We start from the raw sequence: 25,072 nt of genomic DNA on the forward strand, positions 1-25,072 counted from the left end.
ATCAATTTTTTACAGTCTGACCCGCTTTCTTTGCATTTCAGATAACTGGAGTGTGAAGGCTATCCGAAGGAAGACAACTGGGACGGGTCGTATGAGGTACCTACGCAATGTACCTCGCAGATTCAAGAGTGGCTTCATAGAAGGTAATGAATGTTATTTATTGTATGAAATATTATTCACATCCAAGGGCATGTGTCACATGTATTCCTCTTCTTTTTTGTAAAGCTTATATATATTTTTGGTCCTTACAAAACACTACATGTTTCAAAATTGTCCCTGAAATTGTTAGTTTGGATTTCATCCTTGTAATATTTGTTTCCGTGAACTGAGTGACTGGAAGTCCTTACGTGGACTTAAGGAAGCTGACGTGGTGACGACCTTTGAGATAAATGTGCAGTTATTCTGCTATTACTGCTTGTTAGCAAAATGTCCCCGCCATCACCACTCAGGCTTCTGATAGTCCAACATGGCGTTTTCCATCACTGAGTTGATGAAAAGAATAACATTGAAACCAACAAGATATCACAAAGATAACATTGAGACGATAATTTTCAGGAATGATTACAAAACTTTTGTTACTTTATAAGGACCAAAAAAGAACATAAGCATTTTTCTCATTTGTTGCTCTCTTTTGTTCAACCAGGGGCCCAGGCAGCTCCGAGGAAGAAGGGAGCTGCACCTGCTGTTTGAGGCGGTGTTGTAGTGACCGTTATTTTGGCTTCTAAATTATAGAGTAGTTCTGTTGGCATTTTCAAACAGCATTAATTTATTTTGTCAGGAAAATCATATGGACAGTGTTCTCTTGTGTGATTTCGATTGTAGTTGATTTAAGATCTTGACCCGGAGGATGGTCAATTGTTTTGAATCTGCATTGTCACGAGGCTTTTATGAGATGCTGTGTTTTCTTTTCTCATTTTGGTGGCACTTAAAAATCTTGGATTTAGAGGCTAAAAGATCAGTTTTTCTCCCAATTTAGGTGCTTAGAATCAAGTTGACGGGAAGATGTATGACTGTGCATGTCATTTGAACCCATGGATCTTGGTCTTTATGGTTGCGCTTTACCGTTTTGTCTAAATTCCAGATTGTGGTTTTCAACTCTGGCTTCTCAAGTTCCTCGAAGCTGTTTTTAGCAGTTGGAGTTATCTTTTCCTGGATGGAGTGCAACCAAACTTAAATCTTTCAAAAACACCGGCTCGAAACTCACAAGTCTTACAAATTTACAGGATCGCTTCATGTTACGGGAAATGTTGGACCATTTTCCCTCCCGTCAATGTAGGAAAATAATTAATCAAGTGCTCCCAACAAGCAGTGCTTCAGAGCTTTATCTTTTGGTCACCAGAATCACCTTACAGAGCGAGTTTGGTAGTGTTTTCAGGGCAGTTCTCTTCAAAAATTTACTGTCAAATTACAAGATAGTCTCTCTCTTTATGAATGCACACTGGGAGATTATCTCAGAGTGGATATCTAAAAAGCAAAACTCTTTTTCTAAACAATTTATGGGTGTCCCCCCGGTTTCTTGAATCTATCGATCCACCCAGCATGAGTGCACATGACAAAAAACCATGGTGATCAAGTACACACAAATTTTTTTGGTTTGACAAAAAGGGATGTTCTGGTCTTCTTACAGGTACCTTAACTATTCTCCTTCCCCTACCGGTCAAAGACAGATCGTCTTTCACGCTGAAACTAGGGGATTCACAACAAGAGATTTTTCTCTTGTGACCTGGCACCAAAAGGTTGTCAAGTTTCGAACTCATAATGTGTTTTTTATTCCAATCAAAGTGGTCGAAGATCTAAAAATAAATATCCGGATCTACGTACCAAATTTACAAGGACACCAAAATCCTTTCTCAAGGACTCAAACTAGAACTCGACTAATTTTATAGTATTCATTACTATTATTCAATTTTGGATACCTTTTTTAAGTTCTTACAATAAATTTCTCATTTCAGCATTTAAGCAATCAAAAAAGAAGAAGATGCACAATTGTTATTTTGATGAACGGACCATTGAACAGCATGGAGGCTAGCTAAGATCTCCGTTTGCAGAGGACTCTTAACTATAACTAGAGCTCGAGTTAAGTATGAACCATAGAACCATCCGGATGCTTTGTGAAAAAATCGAGGCCACTCCAACTCCAAGGATTTCCCTCCTTCCAAGCACCCGGATGGTTCTATGGCTTGATAATAAAAGATGGGAATTGAAGGTGGATTCTCTGAAGTCCAACTGCAAAGAATCCCTGCAGTTAAATCACAATCGTTTATCTTTGCATCCGCCTGTCCAAATTCTAAGGAAAAAGTTTTTTTAAAAATCTCGACCTTTAAAAATGCTATCCGACGATTGCAATCACTTGAACCGCACCTTTGTAGTCGAAGGCCGGGTTGTTTTCCAAGGGAAGGTGACCCTTGGGTTGGCGTCCGGGATGACCAAAAGAGACTGGACGCCTGGACGGGATCTGCTCCCCAGTTGGAGGCTTTTTTTAACACTGATGAAGTATTGTCCTCTGCATTTGCATGAACCGTAGTGGCAACAAAAGAGTTGAATTCTATTTTTCTGTTTCAGAAAATAATTGAACTTTCTGTTCTGCTAAAAATAATGTTTAATGTGATGTGAGAGAATGACACTTTCTATAAAATACTAAATAAGTACTACTCCCTCCCCTCCGTCCCTTTTTAAGTGTCCTGCTTCGTAATTCCAACTTATTAAAAAGGCATCATCATTATACCTTTCACATCAACTTTTTCCTCAACTTTTCCTACTTACCCATCATCATTACACTTTTACTCACTTACTTTTTAAAATGGAATCTACTTTTAGGGACAAAACAGACAATTCATCAACTTTTACCCACTAACTTTACAAAATGGACACTTATTAAGGGACAGCCCAAAATGGAATACCGGACTATAAATAAGGGACGGAGGGAGTACTTAAAAAATAAGAACCTTAGCGGAATAAGGCCTAATATATTGAATTTTTAAACTTTTCTCTCTACTCTCTCATCCTCTCCCCCGGTTTGTGGATCCCTCTCTCCTGCCGCCGTTGCGGCGTTTTTCTGGGCTGCCATCGCCGATTGCGGGTTGGCGCCTCCAATGTGCTTTGGGTGCCATTATCGGGCTGTTTTTGCTGCTGCATTTTTCATCCGGCCGGTTTGGACCGTTTGGTATTCCTCCTTTCTGCGATCACCGTCTATTTAGCCATCGCTGTTGTTCTGGGCGCTACCCCATGTTGCCTCCTCCTGTTCCTATTCGTCTCTTGCGATCTCATCGGGTGCCGTCTTTCGCCGTTTCTAGCCATTGCCGTCTTGATCCACTTTCGGCTTTGGCATGTTCCTTGTTTTCTTTTTCCCAACTCTTAGTTGGATTTCCCCTCTCCTCTTTCTTTATGTACTACATTGAGTTTTTCTCAATATATAATTTTTTTTGCCCATAAAAAAATTACTTGGTCGAGACAATTCCATCTTGTGCTAGGTTTTCTAGTTTTCAAATTTGAGCCTCTCAAACTCTGCTTTAAAATTTAAAAAAAAAACCTGCTCCGGTACGTTGTTATATTTTCTGACTTTCTTTGATTTTGGCTTGATTTTTTTGTCAAAGTTTAGAGATTCTTTCATTGATACGAAAACTATACATCGAGAACAGGTAGTGACGCAGTAGAATTCACAAGAGACTAGTTAGCGTACTAGTCCAAACGAGATAAACAACCCGTAGCCACGAGCAAACTTTACGCACAAGGAAGAAGTGAATAAAAAGTCCCGAAACCCTAATAAAAATAAACTGGAAAATAAAAAGTCCCGAAAATTGGTGCTTTCCTAAAATTGAAAACGGAAAAGAAAAACATGACTTTTCCAAAAAGAACTAACTAAAAAGGAATTAAAGTCTTAGAGTTATTAACGAAACAAAACTTTCTTAAAACGAAAAAATAATGCTATTGAAAGCCTAAACGGATGAATTAGGTCAAAAAATACTAGGGCTCACGTCCGAATTTTGCCAAATTAGATAATTTGTAATTAAACACAGTTTGGATTTCCGAGACTTGGCACAGTCCAGCTGATCATATAATTGAATCTCCACGTGTTCTACATCAAGTAGTGGGTAGCCACCCTAAGAAGGTAGGAAAAAAACCACAAAGGCAATTGCCTTTTCTTATTTTGTTTTCTATCCCTTTCTTATTTCCTAGTTTGCTTGGGGAGTTTGGGTTTCTCATTATAAATTAAGTTGTATGCCGTGGCAAGAATGGAGCCAGGGGGATTTAGTAGGAGTGGCAGCCACGATCAAAATTTTAGAAAATGTAATTATTATATGTAAAAAAAAAATTATCCTCGACTTATATAGAATCGCCACCACTAGATTTTTTTTCCTTATTTTTTGCTAGATAGTAGTCCTAAATTCTCTTCTTCTTTTTTTTTTTTTTTTTGAAGAAAGGAGACCAAAATAGTATTCCAAAATTAAATTAGTCTTTTTCGTACTTTATGTGCAAATGATAAACATCATTTACTATAATTTTTATTATATTATTTTAATTTTTCCTAGAGTACTCAATGACTATTCATACTGTCAATCGGTACTTGGCAGCGGTGTCGAGCGGCTAATCCGGCCATTTATGCGCTCAAATTAGATCTTAGTCGTCCATGCCGAGATGAACGGCAAGATTGGCCGCTCAGCACTGCTACCAAGCACCCCCGCTTGGCAGCATCCCCCAATCCTTCGCATTTCGCCACTGCTAAAATTCTGACTCCGTCCCTGGCCGCGGGGTATTTTGCTGAATTTTGATAATCACAAAACATTGAGCCTTCTCTACATTGTGTTCAAATTTAATTTTACCTAATAAACAATCATAAATTCTCGGCCAATCCTTCTAATTATGTATGCAATAGGCGGATAATTATTTCCCAAGTGGTGCGGAAAAAACACACACTTGGTGACAACTTCTCCATGCCTGAGAAATGTTTGAAGATAAAAAGAAATTAAAAAGTTATTGCATATCAACGTGACTACATATTTGAATAGTTACGCTTATATATAAAAAAAAATTAATTGAAGTAATTTAGCAATAGGAAGAGTGATAAAAAAAAAATTTAATTGATCAAGTAATTAAGCAATGGGTTTCTTTAGAGAGAGGTGCTCAGGGTGAGAAGGTGGGAATCATGGGATGCTCATCGCTAAGTTTGTCTTATTAGTATATATATAGATGGTTCCGAGGTAACGTGGTTGTAATTGGGGCGAACGCTTGCATAGTGATGCTCATCTCGGTTGATCTGTTCATATCTGATCCGTTACCCGTCTCGAACAGATCGGAGATTTCAAGGCCATTGCAACCATTTAGCACTTACTATTAGTAGAAAGGTGGCACATGCATGCGTAGGTATGCGCACATCCAATATAGTTCCCACATCAACACAGTACTGTTTGATCGTACAATACAGTATTGGACGTATGGCTGGGATCGCCGACGGGTACCATCACATGATACCCGCTGGGCACTCAAAAATTTCTTGATCAAAATAAGGCGGCAAAGGTGAGAGATATCTCCAACTTAACATGCATTGCCTGAAACCAGCTTTTTCCTGTGGACCTGTGGTGCTCTTTCTGTTTTACCACTTCTAGCTCTCTCTCACCTTCCTGCCTATTTAATTTGTCGAGAGCTTCTCTCTCATCTCTCTGTGCATTGTTGACTGTTCTCTCTCTCTCTCTCTCTCTCTCTCTCTCTCTCTCTCTCTCTCTCTCTCTCTCCAAACAGAAGAGCAGATTGCGCTGAATTTTCAGCTGCTACTATTCTTATGCTTCCTTGAATACTGTTATGTTTAATCTTTTGTCTGCGGTTTCCATTTTCATACAAAGCAGGAGTATTATTTTCTTGTTTTGATCCTCAAAGCATTAATTCGATCGTTCTGGACGATTTTCTCGGAAAGTGCTTGAGAACCTTGTTCCCCTTAGTCAGGATTCGAGGCTCGAGACTAGGGTTTCTTACTTCCTATTTTGCTGAAAACTTTTCCATTCAGGGGGAAGTCAACTCGTGATCAGTCATGAGTATGAAGGATAATTTCTTTTTATAACTACATGTGGGCCAGCTCGCGCTACTTAATTAATTCAGAAGTTTTGAAGTAAAGTACTCGACAAACCTTCTAGCTAGTAACTTCAAGGCCTTCGTAAGATTCGAATGATAGTGAACTTGTGCGAGTGTTGGTGAACTGCACTTGTGCGTACAAATTGTGTGAAATTTTTGGATACTAGGTGAGTACCATGTGGCCGTACCCATTCGGCGCATCAAGATCGTCCAAAAATGTGTTGAACGGTTCAGATTGAAACCCTCCCGGCCCTCTCCTCTCACTCCACCACTCTCTCTCCTCTTTCTCTCCAAAATTGTGTTAGAGGGACAAATTTGGAATCATAAAAAATATTAGTAATTGCATGTATAGTCATGTACATACAACCTCAAAACCGACAGACATCAAAATATATTCTCATTTAGCCATTAGGTACTACCAGCATAGCTTACAGGAGAAAACAATGGTACCTTTTTCTCATGTATTTTTTTTTTTTGCATGTTGCAGCATCCTTTTTTAGTATGTTCGTATTTCATGGTAAATTACGTAAGAATGTACCTTCAAAGTATATGGTACGAGAAATTTTTTAGTGTTGGGTGTGTACCACGTCACCCGGTTGATGTGGTGCCCGAGCAGGCACATCCGAGCCATCCAAAATTGTATTGGATGGCCCAGATTGAAACATTATCTCTCCTCTTACCCCCACGCTCCCCCTCCTCTTTCTCTCATTTTTCTCTCTCCAAATTCGAGCTGTCCAAAATCGAAATGGACGACTCGGATGCACCGAGCGGGCACCACGTTGTACCCGCTCAGCACTGAAAAATTTCTCATATGGTACACATAGTTTTGGATGATAATACACGGGTTTTTGGTGCATGGTCGCATTTTTTTAGTGTATGGTATGGATATATTTTGGCTCATTAGTTATGCATATTTATGCTACCATTTACACCTTTTTTGGATGAAGTCACGAATAGAGTTCTATGGTAAACTCCAAAATAGTTACACATTTTTTTGGGTTAAGTAGTTATGCATGCAGTTTTCTCTTTTTTTTGGGTCATAACTCGGAGTCCGAACAATTTATGCACACTGCAATTAATTTTTGGTGGACCAATCACACTGTTCACTAGCAGAGGAGTACCGTTAAAGTCGGAGAATAACAATGTATAGTGTTAGCTCGTGCCTACAGCACTACGCATCTCGGTTGAAAGGGGATGACAGTTGTGTGATTTAGGTGAAAACCATAAGCATTTAACCGAAAAGTGGAAGGATGCACTACAACCTTTAGATCAAATGAATCTAAGCCATTCCAACAACTTGTCCCCACGCCCTTCTGTTTTATAATAGAGATAGACTAGTCTCAAAAGAATTGTATAGCCTTAACCACCAGGCCCTGGGAGATTCAAAATAGAGACCTTAGGTAAAGCCGCGTAAGTTCTTTTGGGACTACAATTAATCTTGACAGTAATTGTTAGTTGGGATGCTTGCGTCCGTTGTGATGCGGATAGGATTTGGGCCTTTTTAATTGTCGTAATTGGTTTTCAATGATTAATAAATTTCTCTTTGGAAGATAAAAAAAACAAACAGATTACAGCGTAAAGGAGTATCAGATTGATCACTGTATGAATCCTGTTCATATGAAAGCATATCATCCTTCTCTGAATCATCGAGGGATATGATATAAATATTAGCTTTAAATTATCAGAACTTTTGTTCACATTTAATATTTTATCACTAGAATTATTTACATGTTTTATCACATACTAAAACATTGGGACAGACAGATCGATCTAGTAATTAGTTAAAATCTAGGAGAGTATAAAAATAGTGAAAGTTGGAAAGAACTAGCATATATATGAGAATGAGAAGTACTGTTAATCTAAGAGAGGCCAATCAAAGAAAGTGTTCTAAGAGAGAGCTGTTTTAAGGTTAATCTTCCTCCTCGATCTTATTTAGGTTCAAGAGTCCAAGATTCAACTCGATCAATTCGACGGTTGGAAATATTTGAACAAGTCAGAAATAGAGTTTCCAAACAAACATATACTGTAGGTCTTAAAAAATAAAGGGAAATGATGATATTAGCACTTCAAAAATTGATGCAGACACTCTAAAATCAGTGTAATTTCAAAGCCACTTTTCATTATTTTTAGGGGTGGCTCCATCAATTTTTAGAGTTCTAATATCATTTTCTAAAATAAAAAGAACAAACATATACTACAACACTCTAAGATGTATACCAAACAAAAGGTCTGATTAATTGCTATGTTAGTATGTCACTGTTTTTCACTATAGGGGAAAAAAAAATAAAAACTGATATTTGCACACACTTTCTTATCAATGCACTCCATTTATTTGTCTTCTAGTGTGTTCTGAATGTGTGAAATTTTACACACTGGGAGATAATTTCAGAGTGGATATCTAAAAAAATAAAGTGCAAAACTCATTTTCTAAACAATTTATTGGTGTCCCCCGGTTTCTTGAATCCATCGATCCACCCAGCATGAGTACACATGACAAAAAACCATGGAGGTCAAGAACACAGTTTTTTTTTTTGGGTTTGACGGTAAGAGATGTCCGGGTCAGCTTATATGCACCTCGATTATTCTCCTTCCCGGTCTGATCAAAGGCAAGTTAATTATCCACGCCGAGACTAGGAGATTAACAAGAGATTTATTTCTTGTGGTCTGACCCTAAGAGGTTGCCAAGTTTCAAACTTAGAATATAAGTTTTTATATTTATTTCAAAAACAAAGAAGCAGCAGCTAGGAAGTGAGAATAAGAAATACGTACCAAATTTTCTTTTGTTTTGACATGACGTACCAAATTTTCAAGGACACCAAAATCCTTCTCAAGGTCTCAAACTTGAACTCGACTAGTATTCATTAAATATTATTATTCAATTTCGGATACCTCTTTTTTAATTCTTATAATAATTTTCATATGAAGTTGATCATTATATATTTTTTAGTTTGTTAATGTAAAAAGTTATAGAATGCCCCATGCACAAGGGAAATTTTTCAGTGCCGGGTGGGTATCACGTGATACCCGCTCGGCGCATTTGAGCCGTCCATTGCATTTTTGGATGGCTCAAATTTGGAGAGAGAGAGAGAGAGTTGAAGTGAGAGAATTGCCCTGCTTTGAGTAAAAAAATACACTTGCAAATTTGCGATGTTTTGGGTATTTTACCCACCTAAGTCACACATAATGACACAGTGTAAAATCATCTTTCGAAAACATTTCAACATAAGAAAATTCAATTGAAAAAAATTGAAAGCGGGAGCAAATGAATATTCACCTAACATTTGGTAATTGATTTTCACACTTCCTTTCTCATAACCACACTCCCCTTGTCCTTTTGTGATGTGGATTCACAATATTAACTTTTCATTTGTACACTCTTTCACAGTTTAAAGAAGAACAACATTGTAAATTCAACATCACATGAGGACAAAAAAGGAAATTTGTGATTATACTATATATAAAAAATGGAAGTGTTAAAATCACAACCCTTAAAATTATGTAGCCTAGTTACCCGGCCGCCTCAATGTACTGCTTTACTGGGGCATCAATATCTCGTTATAGCATGACACTAGCAAGTATAATTAATTGGGGCATAAATGAAACACATTTTCTCAAAAAAAAAGAAACGAAAAGGGTTTAATTTCTTCATTCATAGGCGATTCCAATTCAAATGCATATATGCAGAGTGTGTGTATATATATAGAGTAATTTTCAGGTCCACTCACCCGGATTTTCTTATGGTCCGGATTTTTTATTTTCCAATCAAATTTTGATGATCCAAGCCGCTCAATGTGATCAGAATGTGATTTTAAGGGTATTCGCAAGAAATCAGCAAAAAAAATGACCGGAAATGGCTTGATCTGAGCAGTTTTTTTATTGAACGGTTCAGAAAAAAACTGCTCAGATCAAGCCCTTCCTGATCATTTTTTTTTTTGTGATTTTACGCGGGTACACTTAAAATCACGTTCTGAACACATTGAGCCACTCGGATTATCGTAAATCGATCAGGAAATGGGAGCTAAGACACAAATCTAGACCATAAGAAAATCCGGGCGACTGGACCTGAAAAGGACTGTGTGTGTATATATATAACTCAGAGAATAAATTAATTAGTGGCACCTATACCTTTGAATAAGTTTAATTCTGGTCCCTGCAATATTAAATTTGAACAATTGGGATCTGTACTTTTCGATTTGTTGAGATGTATTCCCTCTGAGCTAAAAATTTATCTACAAAACACGCTCGCAGGGTATTTTCACGTGTGATTCGGATTGTATTTTTTGTGTGTCTTATAGATTTGGATAGAAGATTTATCCCTCATAACTAATTACAAACCGTAGGGGTTTAACTTTTCGAATTAAAACAACAAAAACCGAAGGGACTTTTTAAAAAAAAAATCAATAGTGAATAAGTTTTGAGAAAGAATTTAAGTATTTTAGTGAAAATTTATTGAGAAAAAAGTTGCTGACAAGTTTTTAGTTGGTGTGAAGTAAATATTGTTAAAATGCTAAAACTTGTCACTTAGTGTGAACAAAATGACCTAAGTTGTTGCCCTAAAAACTTTGTGGCCGTACGTACTTTGGCCAAAAATGCAGGACCGGCGGTAGAATTTATGCTAAAAACTCAAACGGTTATTGGCTCTAACAGTACCACCACCTTTTTCCCCTACAGAGCACGTTCCACCTTCTGCGTCCTCACTCAGTCGTCTTCTTACTCCTACTGCACAGCTCTAATGGAACCACCGGAGGCCGACGAGGAACAACCGGGAGAAAATGAAAAGGTCTGGTACTGCATGCTCTATTGTGGTTCTCTTACAAATTAAACCCATTTGAAGTCGAAGATTTGGTGAGATTTTTACTTTTGTTCTTTGGGAAAAAATAAATTCATATATACTTGGATGAACAGAGGTAAGAAATTAAGAGACATGTAAAAGCCCATACACACATACGCTCCAAAGATTTTTACTTTTGTTCTTTGGGAAAAAATAAATTCATATATACTTGGATGAACAGAGGTAAGAAATTAAGAGACATGTAAAAGCCCATACACACATACGCTTTCTCTCTCTCTCTCTCTCTCTCTCTCTCTCTCTCTCTCTCATTTTTCCCGCTCTAATGGATCAGGAAGCACCGGAGTCCGACGAGGAAGCACCGGAGGCCGACGAGGAAGCACTGGAACCACCGGGAGAACATATAAAGGTCTGGTACTGTTCTATTGTGGTTCTCTTACAAAACCCATTTGGAGTGGAAGATTTGGTGAGGTTTTTTTTTTGTTCTTTGGGCAAAAAGGAGTTTATATACTTGGACGAACAGATGTAAGAAATTAAGAGACATGTAAAAGCCCTAGGGCAGCTCAAAAAATCCGGGGAACTGTATTGCTTTAGTGTTTGGTTGAATCGGGTTTCAACTTGAATGGATGTCTAGAACTGTAATGATGCCTAGAACTGTGACGTAATTTTTGCTTGCTTATGTAGAAAATTGTGCTTGAATCAGGTAGAAACCAATTTTTGCTTGAATCAGGTCTAGAACTGTAATGTAATTATTGCTTGCTTATGTAGAAAATGGTGCTTGAATCGGGTAGAAACTAATTTTTGCTTGCTTATATAACTTAATCCGTGAATAAAACCGTAACTAATCCGTGAGTCACAAATTCGATTGGAACCTGACCATAGGACTTTTGGTTCGGACACGGATTTCATTTTGTAAAAATTGTAACTAGTGGTATAGTCATCGGATTCCTACGAATCCGATCCAGACCGTGAGCAGCCCTAACAAGCTCCATTTTGTTTCTATTACTTCTCCTGCCCCATTTCTGTCTCTCATTTTTCTCCTAATATTGCGCAGGCCCCTTGGCGCGATCGCAATGATATTGATTTAGACAAGCGCCCCGTCTTTGACCAGAAACACCTTGGTAAGTTTCTCAATTAATCATATCTTCATACACAAATTATACAAAAATGATATTCACACAATAATCTAAACACAACAATTTACACAACCTCTCATATACATATGGGCTCCACACACACTATTTTGTGTAGGCCTCACATGTATGTGCATGAGAGATTGTGTAAGTTGTGTGAGTAAATTATATGTGCATCCTTTCAAAACAAGGCACTTATTTCCTATTAAAACTGGTGAATCAAAAGTTCTGGTCATCGGATTTCAGCGGCTGGATTTCTTTGGCCTATTGTTAAACTACCTGTCGCTTTGTTTTTTCTGTTTTATTTGCATAGCTCTTGTTATAAGCTTGTTCTTGTGGAAATATTGTTTTTTCACTTTACTTGTGTAGACGGGTATTTATTCGACCTGCATTGTGGTGGGCCTGCATATGATTTGTGCTTCTGCGTTACAGTCTGATCTTGAGATGGTGTATGGGTTAAGGAGGTGGTTAGGATGGTGGAAAGTAGAATTGATTAACTGATAACATTGTTTGTTGATGACTTACCTGAGGATGGTGGAAAGTAGAATTGATTAATTGATACGTTTGTTTGTTGATGACTTACCCGAGGAAGTGGATGATCACCAATGGCTAATGAAGTTCTTTACTAAGTTCGGCATTTATGACGGTTAAATACCATGAAAGAGGTGCAAGCGACTTGGGGCTCGTTTTCGTTTTGTTAGATATGATTGCCCAATAGCATCGGATATGGGGGTGAGGAGTATTGAGATATATGCGTAGTAGAATGACAAAATATGCTTGGTAGATGCATGTCCAATTGAATGCTTCAGGCATGGATCATACCTTGATCAGAGTGTCAATTATTCGACAAAAGAACTTGATAAATTTAGAAGAAGCCGTGTAACATATCTTATAGTATGCTCTAAATGGAAATAGCCACCACTAGTTTGACTGGACTAAATGCACAAGAAATAGGAAACTGATTCCAACACTTTTATTGACAAAACTCTATGCATTTGAGCAACTAAGGGTTGCACAGAAATATGATCATTACCAGTCTCATCAACCTAAATCAAAACTATGATGATACTGGAGGCTGTCTTCAGAATAAACAAAGAGTTATCACAGTGCCTGGCTTTGAAACCTTGAGCAAGGAGACATGAAGAAAATGGAGGAATTCAATCCATATGGGTTTTGTTTGAGACCATCAGAGAGCTTCATAGAGCTTCCAGACGGATTCGGGTTGATAGGATCAACAACGCTTTGATGCTGGGTAGTGTAAACCTCTTCATACAACTCGCCTTGAAGGAATGTAGTATGTTGGTATATCCATTCTTTTGAGGGGCCAGTTTTATTGGAGAGCCAAGCGAGAAAACACTCTAATGGTTGGATATTTAGCTACGGGAGTGAATGTATCATGATAATCAACACCTTCAAATACCCTTTGGCTATCAATCTTGCCTTTTGTCAAACAATAGACCCATCAGAATTTCTATTAAACTTGAACACATATTTGCCTCCAAACATGCTTATGAGGAGGTAGTGGAACTAGGAACCGATTTGTTGTTGGCTTGTTGCTGTAAGGCTTTCAATTCGTTCATCGTTGCATCTTACCAGATGAAGGGATTAAGGGCTTCCTGAACCGATATGGGTAACTTCTGGTAAAGAAAAACGAGCAAGTGTAGCTGACAAACATCAATATCTATTAGGTTTATGAATCCCAGCTTTAGACCTGGTTGTCATTGGATGAATATTGAATGAAGACGATGGAGGAACAAGAGGAAGTTCAACAGAAATTGCACCAATTGGTATGGAATTTAGGGGAGAGTTTTGTGAAGAGAAACCTGGAGAATGCAGTACTGAAGAGGAATGTAATTATGTTGGAACAAATGTGGCAGAAGTTGTAAAAGGGATGTATGGGAGAAGTAGCAGGAATGGGTAAAAAAGATATAGGCATAGTAGTAGGCATATCAGTAGAGGAAGGTTCTGAAAAAGGAGATAAAGTGCTAGAATTAGGAATGCAAACTTGATTGAAGGAAATAGGTGCAGACAGAGGAGTAGACTTATAAGGGGAGCAGGACTGAGGGGAAAGATCATACCAGAACAATTGTTCCAACTTAGATAGAGTAGGTAGTGGAGAAAGGGAAAGTGTTCAGGAAGAAAAAGGAAAAGAACCTCACAGACTGTCTTGAGCGGTTTATTTACCTGTGAGCGGATCTAAACACATATACCCTTTGATTATCGGATAGTATCCAACAAAGACACCGGGAAAACACATGAAAGGCTGCTATTTACGAGCAGTATATGGTTTTAACCATAGAAAGGATATACAACCAAGACTTGAGCCCATTAAAATCTTGGGCGCAATGGAATTAAGTCTCAAGGGAGTAGAATTAAGTCTACAGGGGCTCCCCAAGCCCCTTGCTAATGCATCCAACCAGTAAATGCCAGGAAGAGCGGATTGGTGGTTAAAACAATACGTCTACGCTTAAAAATTACTTAAGTGTATGACTCATGTAGCTACCTCCTACATCAGTCCTAAAGATATTTACAGGAAGAACAAAATGTTTTTTAACACGAGCTTTGAGTTCTAACAATTAAGAAACTCTTCATTTTATATAAAAAGGGATACACCAGGTAAAACAACTGCAATCATCAATGAAGAGCACTCATAAATTGTAGCCATGAACAGAAGGGGTGAATGGCGTCCAAACATCACTATGTACTAAAGCAAAAGGGTTATAAGTAATATCACTGAACAAGACAAAGTGTAATCTATGTGACATTGCAATTCTTCTAGTTCAAGGTGAATGCAAAAGTTGGCTAGAAAAAGGAAGATGATAATGCGAGGCTAGATGAACCTCTCAGTAGAAGTATGAGCAAACCTTTGGAGTCTAAACTGGTAGCTTTGGAAGCAAACTGTTGGGGAAGTTACAGAACCTGCTGCATGTCTGGGACTAGGGAATTGATAGAGATCATTGCGATGATGACCTTTTTTGGGGGGAGTTTCTTGGTTTCTTTGTCCTAATCACAAAGGAAATTGGAGTCAAAGTGATAGTACAATTGTTCTCCAGTTGTCAATTTTTGAACAGAAAGAAGATTATAGTAATCTGAGGCACATGCAGAATATTGTTCAATGCAAAGGAAAAGGAAGGAGTACCTTACCTGTGTGCTAAATGGGAAGTTGTGTTCCACTACCTACAGTACTTTGATTCATGCCATGATAAGGTTCATAGGCAAAGTGGCTGAGGTTGTTAAGATCCTTAGTGACATGATCATTTGTGCAGAATCAGACAACAGTTGGCTTGTGAAGAAGTGGCTCCTGCGTCAGAGAAGCATGGAGGAGGAGCTGCTGCCGATGCCACATATGCAGGGTGTTGAATTGTTTTAAGGCTGAAAAGGAGCATCAAGCGTGTGCCACTCTCAAACGAACTGATTGCTCTTGCCGCAGATTTAGCGTGTAAGAGAAGAGGTTGGATTAAACTGGTCAGAGAACTAAGGAGAAGATCTTCATCCTCTGTGAATGTAACTCCTCTGGAATTGTAATTGGTAAACCGCCACTCTAGTTGCTGAATAGTTCTATTTATCTGGAAGAACTGATATTGTTGTTAATTCAGAGTTAATCAAGCGAATCTTCAATTTGATCTGCACATTGCCTTGATTAATTTTCTTTCTCTAATATCTTGTAAATCTTTTTTTGCAGTTTGCTGTTCTCCTATTGCGGCTTTGGAAGCTTGTGAACTCACTTATCACATAGAGCAAAATCGACGTCCAATGGTCTGAGTTTACAACATTTAGTAAACCAAATTCCAGAAAAATATCTCAGTGAGTGTAAAGGTAAAACAACCCTGGATATTCTTTCATGTCAAGCTCATACAGCTTTGAAGTACATTAAAAACTATGGAGTTTGTACGAAGTCGGCCCTGAAATTCAAGTGGTGTAAAAACAAGAAGAAGCCTAAAAAGACGGTGAGCATCTTTTACATTTTCTACATCTATGATTTCAAATCATGTGCAAAGAGTGCTAAATTTTTTTGTTATGTTGTTCTAGGGAACATGGATGAGAATAAGAGATTTTCAGAAGTTCAACTTTAACGAAAGACCAGCAGATTACATATTGCAATTGATTAATGGCCACCCCATCGTTGGGGAAATGTTGTGGCATCCTTCCTTTGTTGGTCATCAGGGTGATGTAAGTTTCTTTCCATGTAAACACATATCCATAAATGTAGAGGCGCGCGCACGCGGGCACACACACACACATATTAAATCCTTTTATGTTGTTTACACGGGATTTTTATGAACCCATCAAACCAACCTAACGCTCCTAAGCCAGTATGTGCACATGCAGTGGTCATTCTCGATTATGGGACTGAGGACGGTGTGGATTTCTACATAATTAAAAATTCATATGGAGAGAAATGGGGTATTCGCGGAATCGGTAAAGTCGAAAGATCACTATTCATCCGTTTTGCAGTTCCGATTAACCCTTATATCGAGAAGATTGGAGGTAACTCTAAAAGATTTCTTCTTTCTTTAGTTTGTATGGATCAAGGGATGTGATTCTTCTTACTACAAGGATTGCTTATGATCAAGTTACTTTCTCTGCAGGGAAAAGGAAAAAGAGAACTTGACGGTGATGGGGGAGTCTCTCCTATAGAGGTAAAGAATTGTAAGCAGAAAGTTGGAACCATCTCTATTTACACTTTTGATTAAACATAGAATTGTAATCGTGCACTTTAGATTAAACCGTCTCTGTTTCTTGATAACATCTTACTTTTGTTTTTCGAAGTTTCAAGGCTTGTGGCTTGCCTCGTTTACTATTTAAGGTCAACAAAAACATTGTGTGAGATATGCGATTGCTTTTGGGTCTACAAATCATAACATGCAGTCGTTAGCAATATCCTGCTGTTGTATTTCATCAAACAAAGTTTAGGGGCAACACATATGTGATGTGTTCCTGAGTGGTGAACTTGGAAACCAAGCTATCTAACATTAGTTCTGAGTGTAGATTGAGGAATCCAACTTTCTAACCCATCGACTTGACATTCTGGCTCTGTTTGCAGGTAGTGTCAAAAGCAAAGAATGAAATTGGGATGCACCTATGCGGCTATGCGGGAGGTAGAAAGTTCAGATGGCCTCTTAATTGTCTCGTCTCTAGTTTTATGTAAGGTCTGTTAGTCTTTCAGGCTCTTTCAAGAGTCTGGGTTTTATTCATCCGGCAGTTTTCTGAGCCTTTTTTTAGCAGAAGTGTGTCAACATGAATATTTTGCATACCTAGTTGAATAGCTTTAGTTTTTTTGAAGTACTTGGAAGCTGGTTTAAGTTTTTTCCCTTTTGAGATATTGGTTGTACGTGTACTGCGGAATTACGAGACCCATGGTTGGAAGTTGGGGAAGTACTCCTCTTGGATTTGCAACTGATGCAGCCGCACTGATCCAAACTGTAGTGCAATCACTGCAATGTGGTTCGTTTTCATCCTTATCCGATCCTTAAATTTTCAGTTTGGCTTGGTATCCATATTGTCAGATGCTTTTTATCTTCCCTTCCCCTTTGTAGTAGTAGTCTTTTTTTACATGTTTTTCTTTTCCTCCCTCCCTCTTCACAGCTTGAATTTCAAAAGGGGAGGGAAAATGGGGGTTATTTGGTTCAATTAAGCCCCATTGGATTCCATTTCCATCCTAAAGTCCTGTAAGGGCTGGCTGTTCAAGTACTACTAGTATGTTATCTGTGAGCTATTCCCTCGGAACCTGAACGTGCAATTAATCCAGAATGTATTGCATGTTAATTATGTTGAGTGTCGTATTGCATGCAGTGGCCTTTGAATTGAAGAAACGAGTCACCACCTAACCTTTCATTTAATTTGGGTAGTTGGGGTATTGTGTATATGCAATACCTTTTCAATTGGCCAGTTTCTGTTATTTTTGTTAGTTATGTGGCTTAGTAACCATTTTATTTTAGTACTAGTATGTTCACAATCTAATGGCAGAGAACCAATTAGTTAATTTCAGGTCACGGAATGCTATTTGGCTTCCCTTGGTATCAGCTCATTGAAGAAGTAGCCTCTTGTAACTGTAATTGGATCCTGAAACAGTTCAAAACATGGATGGAAAGATAATGAGTGACGGTGGCTGTGAGCTGGCTGGGAAGTTAATTTTCATGTTTTCCAAGGGGAAACCAAAAAAACAATCTGTGTTTCTTTCGTGTCAGAAACAAAAATGTAGAGAAAGGAACAGTGAAGGAACTTCGACACAAGGCATCGATCGATTATCAAACCACAGTCAGTCTCAACATTCATTCTGATAAACAGCCCTTCTAATCAGAAAGAATACAATGGTATCCGTATGCAAATCTGTATGTTAATTGGCTCCACACCAGAGCATTTTCAGGACATTATCTGCATGGGACTTGGTAGATGCTCCTTGTACCCCGGCCTCAGACCCAATCCCACAAAGTTAATAGGTTGCGCCCACTTGTCAGCTCGAACATCCATCATTTCTACAAAATATGATTATGCTAGACACTGGCGACTCTACCTGGAGCAAATGATGTTCAAGTGAACACTTTTACGTGGACATGGTAGTTTATATGTTTCAAGTTCGACCCATTCTTGGAAGATTTCGTCTAGTCTATTTTTTTACCCATTTATTTACATCCAAGTTCAGATTGTGATTACTGTTCTTCTTCTTCTTCTTCTTCTTTTTTTAAAATCCGAGAATTACTGCTCTTCTTCACTAGCGACAACAATGACAGCGCCGTGCTGGCGACTTAGACCAATCAATTCCAGTCCTTTGAAGTGGAGTAAAATAACCAAAACGACCCTCAGCCTTTAATTTCTTGGTGTATATCAACTTATCAAGCAACGGACTTTACTCTGGAAATAATACTCGTTCTACCGATAGAAAATAGGATATGCCTCTACCTGTAGAAATATGGTCAAAACCCAAAGTATACCATTTCTTCCGGTAAAATTACTGGATCTACGGGTAGGACCCCTCTGTCCGGACAAGTCGACCAAGTCTTCTCGTTATTGTTGGCAGGCACGGACGTACACTTGGGGGCACGTGCGCCACTCAATTTATTTATTTTTTTTAAATTTTATTTAGAAACGTTAAATATAAATATGTGAAAATACTACGCAAGTTGAATTTTGGCTCAGTGGTTGGCGATTGTGATATAATCGCCTGAAACGGAAGTTCGACTCCCACGGCTTGACGCCCCTGTAACCTTTTTTCCCTTGCCAAAAACTCTTCCCCTCTCTCTCTCTCTCCATAAATTCTCACTAATTAGAAATAAAGATGATTCATTTAGCATTAATTTTTTTTCACAATTTATATTTTTACTGCATGTTTCATTACGGATTATGATGATGTTAATAAACACGTAAATTAAATTCACAAACATGTCAATTTATAGACTTATATGAATAAATTACAAATTACAATTCCTTCCTTTTTTACACTTGGGGTGAAAGAGGGACTCTCAAATCTTTTTGGTGCTCACCAAATGAGAAAGCACAACATGGTGGCTCTTCCTCTTAGAGATTTGAATTTATCCTACTTGTTATGGGAGAAAATGGGATGCAACGGCTCCCCCTACTAGAGATTTGAATTTATGATGTCTGTCGGGAGAGAAAGCAGGATGTAGTGGTTTCCCTTATTTCAATCGGTACCACTCCCGTATTCAAATTCAAGCTTCGCCACTGATTGGGTGGTAACTCTTTTTTTAAGTAGAAAATGGTGCCCCCACTATAACAAATGTCTGGATCCGTCCCTGATTGTTGGAACTTGGGAATGATTAGGGGCCTATAAAACCAAGTTCCTTTTTTTTTTTTTTTTGACAGCGAAGCAAAAAGTTTTATTGATAAAAAAAAGATTACAAAGCAAAGCTTAAGTTAACAAGAAACAAATAGAGTACCCAATGGGCCAAGCCCAGATCACCAAAGTGGTCTAATAGGTATAAATATAACAATAAAATCCAAAAAAAAAAACCAAAACCTAAATACAACATTCAAGCCTAAACACCGAAACCCTAACCCAAACTAAATGGCGTAACCAACTTCCTTGAGATATTAGCTCATCCCTTCAGACCTCTCCATTCTCTCTATGCCTCCCTTTAGCTTTCTCTTTGGATTCTAGCCTAAATTCCTTGTTTTTGAAAGCTTTCTAGCAAAGATCTTGTAAAAGGTAATTAGTGTTTGTTGTTTTCTCCTTCATTAAAGTTCTAAGACTCTTGTGTTGGAATTAGATTGTAGTTTTGTAATCCTCGTTTCGACATCATTTCATATCTTAGTTTCATAAATTCGTAGTTTAAACTCTTAAAAACATAAAGATTGAAATTCAGTTATGAGTTCTCGCAAACTACTCAAATGATTCTCACCAAATCCTAATCTAAGTTTAGTCCTAGTTACAGATTCCTTTGAGGTATCAGGATTTTCAGCCAGCTATGCCGTAATCTTCTTGGTACAAAAAAAAAACTCTTCTTCATCACCTAGTTGTTAATGTGTAGAACAGTAGAAGTGGATATCCTTGTTTGGTTTAGATTTTGAAAAAAAAAATTTGGATAATGAGTAGAGGGGGAGAGAGAGAAAAGGAAGTAATAATTGAAAAGAAAATTTATTGAAAATCGTACGCAAAGAGAGGGGTTGGATTTTGAGACCCCAAAGGGGTAGCAAGCAGCTAAAAGTTCTTGTTACTAATCATCATTACCATCATAATCATCCACCAACATCCAATTATTAATCGAGTAAAAGCAAGACAAAAAAATAATTGTCACGAACCAGGGAGTAGGCCTATCATCATCATCCACAAACATACTAATCTACAACCAACAAATACTCGTGCATAATTCCCAAGATAGAATTATAGAAAGTGAAGAACTATGAATATGCATAATTAACCTAATTTGGAGGCAAGATTTACATAGTGGTTTGAATCTGAGAAAGCAGAGTCTGTTACAGACCACTTCAAAAAGCTTACCATAAAAATGACCATTATACCGCATCATCAAACACTAACTACCAAGCGCGGATCAAAAAAAAAAAAAACACTACCAAGCGTTTTAAATCCAAAGTGAAGATTGTTACAATCCACTTGCACACAAAAACCACTGTAGTGAAACCTCAAACTCCACAAGTATCAACATAATAGTTTGTAATAGGGGTGAGCATGGATCGGATTGGTCTGGTTTTATAGTAATCCAATAACCAAACCACTACGTACGGATTATGAATTTAGAGAACCAAACCAATTCATAAAATTCATAAAACCAAACCAATCCAAACCATTCAAAGGCGGTTTGGTTTCGGTTTTAAACCACGGTTCGTTTAAAATTGAGATATCATTACTATAAACTATTTTAAGAACTTAAAATTGCATAGATAACTTAAACTAAAAGTTATATTGAAATTAATATATTAAAATCATCAAAACTCACTAACATCAATCAACTAAATAAGAATAGAATACATTAGAAAGTAAGTTACCGAGATAAAAGAGTAGGAAATCACTTTACTAAGCCCAAACCATGTATGTAGCGTAATGAAATTGTAGGAATGGGAAGTTTAGGAAATTAATATTGAAAGTGAAAGAAAAGAATAGGGTGGTGGAATAGAGTATTAGATAAGAAAATTAAGTTTATTAAGAATATCTGAACAAATTATATACTATATGTGTGTGTGTCTATCACACGGTTCGGATTGGTTTGGAACCAGAACCATTAACGTAAATCCATAAACCAAACCATTTAACACGGTTTTTATTTTTTTTAAACCAAGACCTAACCACATCATCAAAAAACCAAACCAAATTATTCGGTTTGAATTGGTTTGGACTGGATTCACGGTTTCATGGTTATTTTGCTCACCCCTAGTTTGTAACACCTCCCATGCCCTGCAAATATCATAAGAAAAATTAAAAGCTGCTATAATTACAATGCTCTCCGTAAAAGTTTCAATGATTACAATATCCTCTCCACAAATTTTTTTTTTGAATGTAAAATCTCAACTAACTGTACAATTTGGATATACTTTAAGTACCATAAAAATCTGATATAACGAGATTGTTTCTACATATCATTTGCTATTGAGGTCCGTGTTGCTTTACTCATTACACCAAAAAGAAAAGAGTAAAGCAAAACTGAATTTCATTGCATCGTATAAATCGGACTGAGATTCACTTAATCCAAAGATTTAGCAGCACAATCTCAATCGAATAGGTTAAAACTCGTATCATAACGTATCATGAATCACAAGATTCTAACCACCATGATCGCTGCATATCATCTAATATAATCAACTGGCTCACACAATATAGTCAATCAACTTACATCTGAGAAGCACAGATAAAGACCCAGGACAAAGGATACAACATGAGACAGAGAAGCCGATACATTAATTTGCTAAAATGTAGGGCAAAGACATGTTGGGGATACATTCACTAGTATCATACAAATTCATCATTATGCACCATAAGTTCACGTCCCATATGAAGAATCTATATTGATACGGGACTCCATTTAAAATATAAGGCAATGGCATGGATAGGAATCCTCAAGAAACTTTTGGAGAAAAAAAAATTCCTACATAATTTAAGTGGATTTCAAAGTGATTTAGTCGTCGCAATTTTTATTCTTGCCACATTTTATCTCATATTGATAAGTCAAATTCTGAATTCTTGACAATCAAATTAGTGAGTGTCTAAGAAGTGTCGATCACAATTTTTTCCCTACACACCAAAGAAGTGCTGGACCTTAGTTACATGAAGCGGGAGCGGGGGAGCGGATGATCATAGAAGTGTGAGAGCACCATTGGGAGCGGTTAGGAAAAATTATTAAAATTATAAATATATTTTGGAATTTTATATTGTTAAATGTCAATATAAAAATATTATTCTACCACATAAAATATTACTATTAAAATGATAAGTTTCTAGTTATATCAACATTTTTATTGTAGCACATGATTACACAATAGAGCTCTTGTGCATATTAAGTAGGCGTAAAAGTTAAGGGCATTAATATGACTCTAGAAGGTTAAATATCATATGTGCTCACTAACAAGATCAAAACAACTTTAAAGGTACCAATTGCAACTTGAATCGTAAGTCTCTCAACCGTTTTTTGGGTGTAAGTTCCCGTATAGGTAAGGAACGAGTTTCCGTCATCATTGGGACGGGTTTTTTGGAGTTTCCTTCAACGAGAACGCGGAAACGCGTTTCCGTCGAAGAAACGTGGGCATAGTTGAAGGTTCCTGCAACTAAGTGCTGGACAACTTCCGGATTGCAATTTCTATTTTCTGATCATGGACACAGAGAAAAGAATATCAGACATGTATCCAAGAATGTCCGAGGAGAATCGGTATTGGACATGTGTCAGATACGGACACATCACCTTCTTTTTAAGTGTATGTGCTTCTTAGATTCATCAATAATGCTAAGGACACAAGACTCCACCACAACTACAACCACACCCTTCTGCGTGGCACTGTATAATTGGCAGTTGCAAAGTAATTTCAAAGTGGTTGTTCTCCCATTACCAATCATGCGGTGCTACATAGGCATGTGTGGTTAGATTCATATCACATAGCATTTTAATCCAGTATGATAAACTTATTCCCATCTTGCATTGAGATTGGTAAAGGGAACATTTTTCTAGTGAAACAAAACTTACAAAAGAAACTGCTTCAGTTACAAGTTTGGTTTTCAACAAAAAAAAAAAAGTAGTTGAAGCAAATGAGATTATGAGACTAACCATAAATCTCAAACTCTAAACAGGAGAACTAAGCAATCGAAAATAACACAGCCACACGTAGGTATATCACTCATTTTGCAAAGTGTTCATCACTTCATGGCCATTTGGATCACTAAAAACCTGAGACCAACATTTAATGGAAAATAGCTAGTCGCTAAAAAGGGGATTCGGCGATTTGCAAAGTTTGCAACGTGCAAGCAATAAATTATCTTAGAACCTAACAAATTCATAATTGTTAACTATAATCCAATCTAAGCTTCTCATGTAATTTTACGACAAATGAAAAATATATGTAAATTAAGATTGCTTAGGAGGATAAGGGAAATGTCATAATCAACTGTGGTGCATTTGAGAAATAATTCACGCAAAGAACTAGAAAAATAAATTTACTCGGCATAAAGCAATTATTTTTCAATTTAACTGTAGCCTTGTCTTACTTTTTCGGGCTTTACAGTGTCAATGTATCTCAACCTCTACCATGGACTATGCTTCATAGTTCATACAGAACCATTTATATTCATGAAGTCAAACTCAACTTACAAATTTGAGTTACAAGAGTTTGGATGTTTAGTAGGAAATAATAACATAAGAAATGAAGGAGAAAAATTGGGGTTACTCAGCAAAGGAAACCTAGAGAAATTCCAAAATCCTACAAAGATTTAGAGCAAGTGGAGCCACTGAACCAGCCATCACATGGTTCAAACTATATCCTTCTTCAGTTAGATTGAAAAAGGTAAACATTGTATTGAGATTCTGAAGCAGAAGGAATCAGGATAGACAAATGAAACGAATGCCTCATTGGATAGTTTGCAGATAATAGATTACCTTATTATGCTGGAAAAACATTGTATTGATAATCTAAATAGCTTTGGTTACTGGGTGCACTATCAAAAAGCACTGTTTTTGTCTTCCAGTTGAATCACAAAGGGACTAAAACACAATTTCAAGAGTGGCACGCGGCACTTTGTTGGCAGGCTAATAATTTGTGACACCTCTTACGAACTTTGCCTAAGCAAAAACCGAGGAAGTTCGAATGTGCTTCTGTTCTTTTTTATTTATTTATTGGCAATGTGGTTGGTTTTCTTCAACTTTCACTTTTGTCACTGGAGAAGAATACTGAAACAAGATAACGAACTTCTACGGAGGTAGGTTGCATCTAATTAACTGTCCAGTCTTCTGCTCTACTGGAGTTCTTTATTCACTCTGTGATGATTCAACTAAATCTTCTAGTAAGTCTCTTTAGTTTTTCTCTTTGTTTAGTGATCGATTCAAATCTTGAAGCAGTTGACCAGATAAAGTAATCATTCACCAATCTTTTCTCCAGGCAGGTCAATTACCTTGTTCCATTTACAGCAAGTCAA

At 37.4% G+C, this 25,072-nt stretch overlaps 1 protein-coding gene across 2 annotated transcripts in view; it reads left to right on the plus strand.

The window, feature by feature from the left end:
• LOC131309842 (large ribosomal subunit protein eL37x-like) overlaps positions 1-25,072 on the plus strand; it is a 68,272-nt gene that overhangs the window by 1,872 nt on the left and 41,328 nt on the right. Inside the window, exons 3-4 of one of the 2 annotated variants that reach the window (XR_009195029.1) lie at positions 42-143; positions 644-766. Coding sequence is in view for 1 of the 2 variants with exons in the window: in XM_058336500.1 (XP_058192483.1) it covers positions 42-143; positions 644-690 (149 nt within the window). In the remaining variant the exon portion in view is untranslated. Of the gene's footprint in view, positions 1-41; positions 144-643; positions 914-25,072 lie in introns of those variants that run through there. The other variant, XM_058336500.1, reaches the window with a different exon arrangement.

The sequence above is a fragment of the Rhododendron vialii genome, chromosome 12a, assembly GCF_030253575.1.
Source record: "Rhododendron vialii isolate Sample 1 chromosome 12a, ASM3025357v1".
Taxonomy (NCBI): Eukaryota; Viridiplantae; Streptophyta; class Magnoliopsida; order Ericales; family Ericaceae; genus Rhododendron; species Rhododendron vialii.